The sequence below is a fragment of the Chelon labrosus genome (genome assembly GCF_963514085.1).
Source record: "Chelon labrosus genome assembly, chromosome: 18".
NCBI lineage: Eukaryota > Metazoa > Chordata > Actinopteri > Mugiliformes > Mugilidae > Chelon > Chelon labrosus.
Window position 1 is genome coordinate 9,429,466 of NC_140351.1, and position 8,162 is coordinate 9,437,627.

An 8,162-nucleotide genomic window follows, 5' to 3' on the forward strand; every position below is an offset into this window, starting at 1 on the left:
TAGCCTTTGCAGAAATTTTTAGACCAAAACACGGCTTCTTAAACTGAAAGAATGTGTACTAAGGAGTACTCAAAAATACAAATGTCCCGGACAAAGAAAAAAGTGGCAGAGTGGGAGCTTGAGGCCACACTTCTGTGGACACAACAGCAGTGCACCTGCTGCACCAAAAGATGGCGCTGTGTGACTGTAGTTGCGCATAATACACATTGACTGTATGGTAATGCACAGCTGTGAAGACACAATACATCTCAGGTAGGATAAAAAAAAAAATGCAGTTGTTTTTATTTCTTAAATTTTAAAATGTAGATCAATAGCCCAAACATTAGAATAAACATATGGCATAGATCACTAAGTTAGATATATTTGAATAGAAGAGAATAGCTATATTTAGTTTGGTCTTTCTTCATCACCTTTGCAGTCACAGCTAGGATGATCCACATGAGCTGATTCATGCTTACTAATGCGTTCATCATCCCAACCTACACGTGATGGTTTGCTGACTCTGGAGGCCATGACCCAGCAGAGACAATTTCTCCATCTAATGTCAACACTGTTCGAGTGTGTTTGTGTGTCCACGGGATGGTCTTTAAACACACAAGCATGCACAGCACACGCCGAGCAGGTTATGCCAAGAAGCAGGAGAAGTAGCGGGGTGGGGTAACCAGTGGAATTTTCTTCTAAGAGGATTATCTCGGTCGTTATCTCGCCGCCGGCCTTGTCAACGGGCGCCGGGTTTTGCCGGTTGGAATAAAACGCTCCCCATAACCTACCGGACACCGGCCAGAAGAAATGGGGGGGCACAGATGGTCTCACGATGAATATGTAGGTGTTTGATTTTGGCGTTCCAAGATGACCGATGATAGTTTTTATCTGCTTGGAGCGCGCGGGAATCCGTCAACCGGAGTCCACCAGTACCAGAGAGCGGTTTCCTGAGGTGGCTGTTGACAGACAGTTTTTGACATGAAGACGAGACCTGCGGGGATCGGCAATGTCAACGCCGACTGGATGGGTTCGCTCCCCTCCCAGCTCAGTGCCATGCCCCTCAAACACCTCGCAGTGCCAGGTGAGGCAGTCGTGCGTAAAGATGTTTGGTTTCTCCAGGAAATGTAAGGATGGCAACAAAACTAGAAGTCTAGACAGTTATAGTATTGCAGGAATTGAACAGATTTTAAAGAACGTAGGCTAATAATTGTCCAACATGCCCATTATAGTACCATACAGCAAATCTCAGACATCTTTTTTTTTCTGGTTTCAAGATTTCATTCTTATACCTTTCATACACTGCTATTCATTTTTTCCCTCTCCCATTTTAATGTTCCATCATCAGCAGCAGCTCTCACTCTTTCTTCCAGGGTCTCATGACTCTTTCACTTACTGGGTGGATGTGCGTGCTCCCGTGGGCCCCGATCAGAAGGCTTATGTAAAGTACCTGGCTACCATGTTCAGTGTCTTAGCAAAGAAAGTCATGGTGAAGTGGTCCATGACACAGGTAATGCTCTCAACCACCGCAGTTCACAAAAACCTCCATGTGAGGAATCTGGCAGCTGTCAAGTGATATATGAGATGATAGATTTTTTTGGGGCGGCTTTTGAATGTCTGTGTTTTACTGTCAAGCAGATGTGTTGGGGTTTTGCAGCCAGAAGTAATACTTAATGTGATGTGATTCCCAGAACCTGTCTTTTAAGGAGCAACTGGATGCAGGAATTCGCTACTTTGATCTCAGGGTGTCCTCCAAACCAGGCGAAGCTGGAAATGAGATCTACTTTATTCATGGGCTCTTTGGACACAAGGTGAGCAGAGGAGTAATTGTTATTGACATTTAAATGTTCGTGATACCTGTTTTATTTTCGTACTGTGTTTAATGTCCTGAAATGAGTAAAAAGAACATTTGAATGAACGTTGATGAGGCATATTTATATTCTCCATGTTCTGCTGAGAAACCTTTGGACCTGGCATTATTGTGGATGTTATTTAGACATGTACCATCCACCTACGTAAACCAGACCAGGCACCCCCACCCCATAGTAATGACACTCCTTGATGGCAGCAGGATGCAGCCGGACACACGGAAATGGTTTAGGAACAACTCAAAAAAAAAACATGAAGAACAGCACAAGATGTTGAGCTGGCCTTCGAATTCCCTAGATCCAAAACTGATGAAGTATCTGTTGAATGATCCACAGAAGCCCCTCCCCTCAACCCATAGGACCCAAAGACACCCACTAACAACATCCTGTTGCCAGACACCATAGGACACTCTCAGAAGGCCCATGTCCATTCTCTGATGAGTCACAACTGTTTTGGAGGCACAAGGGAGATCTACACAATATTAGGAAGGTGGTCATAATGATATGCCTGATCGGTGTAGGTACAACAGTCATAATAAGTTTAGAAATGTGCACTCTTTGACTGTGTGGGTGACTTTTAGGAGGGTTCAAAGGTTGTGTGCTTAGCTGTAATCATCCCTCTTCTGCACCAGGTCATTCTAACATGTGCTGTTCAGTATGTGGCACATAGTTTTACTAGAAGGTTTCCAAGTCTGAAACACTGTAAATGGTGATCTGAAAGCTGCTGCCCACATGTTTGTTAAAAAAAAAAGTTCTGAAACCTCAAAACCATATTTAGAAACGTTGACAGATGCACATTTGCACTCATATTGCGAAAGTGTGTCCTTTCAGAGCTCGCTTTGCACTTTTGAAATTAGAAATTTGCCAACAGTTGTGGGCTTGCCAGTCAGATGTTTTTTGGCGTTGTTCTCTCACTGCTCTGGTTCGAAACTCTGGAAAAGGCAGTCTGGGAAAACAACTGTGCTCCTATAGTCACGAACATTTGCTCCTAACCTATTGGTTACTCTTCACTGAAGTCCAGTCCAGTCTCATCTGGAGACAGGATGATCTGGCTGTCAGCACACAGTGCGTGTAGACTTTCATAACAGCATGCATGTCTTCGAAATCCAGTCTCAGTCTTGCAAAACTTTGTTAATTAGATTTCAAGCTCTCAAACACAGAGTGTCAAGCTTTCAAAACACATTTATGGCATGGTGTTTCAATCCCATAGTTTTTCATTCCACTACTCAACAAAGCATTTAAAGTTATTTCTGGAGCACTTAAATGTGACTAAAACAAGATGTACCTTATATTTTGATCCAAACCTTAACTCTGCTTACTCCCTAAGGTGAGAGACTGCCTGCTAGAAATCAACCTCTTCCTTGGCAGACACAGGAAAGAGGTGAGAAGCACGCTTTTTGTAAAGAAGGTATAAACGCGCAAACTAATGGCTAAAGTCAGACTGACGAAATCTGATGTCTGGTCGATTTAGGTAGTGTTTCTGGACTTCAACCATTACTATGCAATGGAGGCAGAGCACCACGTGTACCTCATCACCATGCTCCAAGAGGTGTTTGGCGGCAAGCTGTGCAACAACTGTGCCGTGGAGACCATCACTCTGGACTACCTCTGGGAGAAGAAATACCAGGTGAGATCATGAAACATTCTCCTTGCCAACCAAATCTTCCAGCAATAAGCTGTATTGATTGAGTCCCTTTTTGTCTTCACAACTTACTTAATTCTTCATGGCATATATTTATATTGTAGCTTTGTGACACGGCGTTTTGCCCATATGGACACCATGAGAAGATGGTTACAGTGTGGCCATAAGGGGACACCTAAACAATGCTCCATTGGTGCTAAAGGACTCAAAGCTTGCTAAAATAATATGCCCCACACCATTACACCACCACCACCAGTCTCGGCCGTTGATACAAGGCAGGATGGATCCAAGCTTTTATGTTGTTTACTCCAAATTCTGACCATTTGACTGTTGCTGCAGGAATTGAGACTTGTCACATAAGGCAAAGTTTTTCCAATGTTCTGTTGTCCCTGCTGCATCTTTTCCTGTTCAGGGTTCGACATGAGCGTTCAGAGATGCTCTTGTGCATACCTCGGTTTTCACAGGTGGTTATTTGAGATACTGCCTTTCTATTTCTTTCATGTTTACATGCTGAAATGCAGAGTTCCTGCTACCAATTTAGCTATTTAGATATTTGCGTGGATGAGCAGTTGAACAAGTATACCGTGGACAAGCTGGTGAGTGTGTATAGTTGATGGCTCATTTAACCTTTGTGCTCAGATACAGTAATCCCAGCCACCTGTGTTTTACTTGGAGAGGAATTAGCGGCGAGCATCATCCCATTAACACCCATTCCACCATCTGAGCCGCCTTTCTCTTTTCAGTGTATTTAGCTTTGAGCCTTTTAATCTCTGTTTTTCCTTTTACTCTTCCCTACGCTTCTCTTTCTTACGTTTTACTTGTCTTTATCACTTGTCATCTCTTGCTCTTAGACACACTCCTGATTACACTTCTTTATACTACTTTCATTTATTTTTGCTAAAAATATACTACACAGATACTTGGACGGAAAATCTCACTAGCCAACTTTGCACACACACACAAACACACACGTGTATCTGAGTATGTGGGCTTCCTGTTTTAGGGGTGAATACCGTTAGGTCTGCAATGCATTACTACAGCATGTGCATGTCTGTGTCTCATTCAGATACTATCGTTCCTGTTCCCATGACCCTAATCTGTAACTGGCTTAGTTGGCAACGGAGACGGAGGGAGAGTGTAGAAGAGGCCGCAGAGGGCAGCCTTCCTCCTTGTTCTATTTGTCAGTGTTAAAAAAAACTCTGTAACCTTACCTGTGCTCATATTGTTTCGCTTGTGAAGGAGAATGGTCTAGTCACATGTTTGACTTTACAATCACATTTGTGCAAAACTAAACATGTATTTTCACCTAGCATACTCACCATTTTTCATTTTAGAGATTTTACACATACACGCCTTCACACGCATATACGCATATACACCGATCAGGCATGGGATGGAGGTTCTTGGTCTGGTCTGGTCTAGGTGGGTACTACATGTCTAAGTAACATCCACACCAATGAATGCCAGGTCCAAAAGTTTCCCAGCAGAACACTGAATTGTCACCAGATGGTCAATGTTATTCACTTCTCCTGTCAGCAGTTTTAATGTTGTGGCTGATCGGTGTACAATATATACATATCCAAAAATAACTGTAACCTTATTGCACAAGTTAAACAATATTGCTTAGGTCAGAATAACATGGCACAGATCAGGATAATATAGCGCGGGTTAAATAATATTGCACAGGATGGAATTATATATATAAATATTGAACAGGTTACAACAAATTGCACGGCTTGGAGTAATATTGCTCTGGTAAAATAATAAAAAAAATTGCCAGTGGTAATGAAATATAGCCCAGGCATGTCTATGAAGGGTGAGGTTTCAGTGCAGAGTTCAGTGTCGTGATGACTTTGGCGTAAACTAAAAAACAAAAAACAGCCTTGTGGTGTGTGCTCTGATGGACGTGTATCTCTTCTCTGACGGGAGCAGTTCAAACACTTTGCGTGTTGGGTGGTAGGACTTCTTTTTTACTAATGCTGGATGGCTTCAGCTAGCATCGGGGCATTCACATAGATGGTATCCAGACCAGGCGGCGGTGTGTATGGGATTTTCTCTGCTCCTCCTTGTGACCCTTTGCACGGCCGTCTTATTCGCTGCCAAGCTGCTGCCATGCCACGTGAGGATTGTGTGGGTAACAACAACACTCTCAATGAAGCAATGGAAGAAAAAACGTCAGAAGCCACTGTGACCGCTTAACCGTCCTGAGAGTTCTCAGGGATAAAGTCATTGTTGTTCTCTTTTGTAGCCCAGGTGGGAGAGTCCACCCAAGAACCTGAAACTTGAGATGTGTGCAAGGTCTGGTGGTCAGCCTGCTTATTCCTCAAGTCAATGATCCATTCTGTTTTGTCCTCTCCGCAGGTAATCGTGTTCTACCATCATCCTTTGGGTCAGGGCGTCTCTGTCATGTGGCCCGGCAACAAGATCCCCGCTCCCTGGGCAAACACCACTGAACCCAACAAGCTTATACAGGTCAGAGAACCCCCCTTTTTCTGTACAAGCGCTTGCACCAAAGTGAAGTGTCTGCATATTTTAAGTTTAAATCCTTCCTGGGGGAGAAAATTAAATGGATGATTTACTATTGCTTTGTGGGTTCAAGCTAAAAAAGAAAAAAAAAGTAGCAATTACTTCCTTCTTCTTTCCATATTCTTCTCCAACATGTCATCATCCTAAGCCACTCAGCCCTCCTTCATTTCTTCCTCCCTTTTTTGTGCCTCTTTATTTTTCCTTAGCTTCTTGCGCTGCTAACCATAAACGTGTTTTAACCTCGCATGTACAGTATATTCTTACATAAAATTTCTCCCGTTAAAAAGGCTCTTTGGATGAGATTCCCTCTATTGAACGTTTTCCCATTTAGTTCCTGGAAACTACACTGAAGGAAAGAGCCAAGCAGGGGTCCTTCCATGTGTCACAGGCAATCCTGACACCCACGGTCAACACTGTGGCCAAGGGCCTGGTCTGGGGGCTACGTAACTATTTGGTGGAGAGGTAAAGTGACCGGGTTTAAGCGATGATTTATATAGTTGTTGGTTTATAATACTTTTAAGGATGTGTTGTTCCTTTTCTTTTTACAGCATAGGTTCATTTAACTTGTTCGCCAGTAGAGGGCGGTACAGTATATGCTGCTCATTTTATGCTTAGAACAAAACCTTGAAGACCACAGTGTAAGAAATGCTGTAATTATACCATCACTTATGTTTCTAAAAAACTCAAACTGCCACTTGCAGTTAGAGATGGAGTTAGATCGCTGGCGAGATATGTGTTTTGACACACAACATGCTGACCTCCCAGCATGCATCTTTATTTTTGCCTTATCTGTTAACGTATCGTTTCACTTTACTGGTTTGTTTCACTAAGGATTTGCGATAATCCCAATCTAAACTACAGCATATTCAAAGAGGAACAAATTTCATAACTCAAATAAGAGATTTGATTTTCCCCAAGCAAGTACTGAACGATTTTCACAAACTTTTAAGTCTCGTTGAGCCGAGGATTTAGGTGGAAATGACGGTGGAAATCCTGACTTAGAGTGCAAACTCTCTGTGCCGTCAGATCTGAGAGGAGCAGCCACCAGCGCTGGGGTATAAAACTTCTCCACCGACGCTCCGGCGACACAGGAGGTGGCCTAATTTTGCACTTCCGAGGAAATGGGATTGTTTATCGCCGCTGGATAAACAATCTGGCTTCCTGGTTTTGTTCTGCTGGCGACTGGGACACAGAGGAGAATTTAAGGGTGTTAGGAGTGATACGGCCATGGTGTCCCCGAGTGTGTGTGTGCCGAGAACCAAAACAGAAAGCGTCTCTCGCTGACAGACAGACACAAACATCGTTCCCTTTAACTTTTGTTTTTGCTCCATTTACTCCCACACTGTGACATATCTCACATCTGCATTAATGACATTTGGTGGATCAAAGGAACAACTGATTAGACTAACAGAAATATAAACTTGGCGCTTGATAATGCTGAGCATGTTTAAAAGGTTTGGGAAATCAATTCTGATTAAAACTGAAAGGGCAGGATGTCTGTTTCTGATACAGACCTCTTCTTTTGTGCCTCTAGAAATCTACCAACCATTATCTCCTGGGTTGAGGCCCAGAGGCCGGGAGTGGGCGGCGTCAACATCATCACCTCTGACTTTGTGGAGCTCACTGACTTTGCCAACATTGTCATCAAACTCAACAACCTGCTGCTGTCCGACCAGGACCGCAAATCAAGATGACACGGGTTTTCACAACGGGACGAAGGCGCTTTTACCCACGGTGAACCCGAAGCTCTTCTTTTAGCTGATAGAGCGTCGGCGTTTTTTAAAAAAGGACAGTCAAGATTAAGATACACATTGGTTCTCAGTGAGCCTGTCACAAAGCCTTTAAACTTTCCAGGAACTCATCAGCTAATATCCATTTATAATTTTGATTATGGTAGACTGTCTCAGCCCCAGTGTTACAAGCAAAGTTCAAAAGAGGAAAGAGATCAAATCGGAAAAAAAACAGGCATGCCCAGTGGTTTTTCCTTTCCCCACCTTCATAACCCAGACCAAATCCTGTCATGCCACAGCTCTGGTTGCCTTTGTAGATTCATTTTCCTGAATTTCCTTTTGTGGGCAAAACTGGAAACATACACCGATCAGGCATAACATTATGACTGCTTCCTAATATTGTGCAGATCTCTCCTC

At 43.2% G+C, this 8,162-nt stretch overlaps 1 protein-coding gene across 1 annotated transcript; it reads left to right on the top strand.

The window, feature by feature from the left end:
- Window positions 1-513: 513 nt before the first annotated feature.
- Window positions 514-7,919, top strand: plcxd2 (phosphatidylinositol-specific phospholipase C, X domain containing 2). The gene is made up of 8 exons (XM_084565977.1): window positions 514-1,063; window positions 1,353-1,489; window positions 1,671-1,790; window positions 3,175-3,228; window positions 3,319-3,474; window positions 5,851-5,961; window positions 6,347-6,477; window positions 7,550-7,919. Exons 1-8 carry the CDS (start codon window positions 961-963, stop codon window positions 7,707-7,709), a joined length of 972 nt encoding a protein of 323 aa, XP_084422103.1. The 5' UTR covers window positions 514-960; the 3' UTR covers window positions 7,710-7,919.
- Window positions 7,920-8,162: the final 243 nt, after the last annotated feature.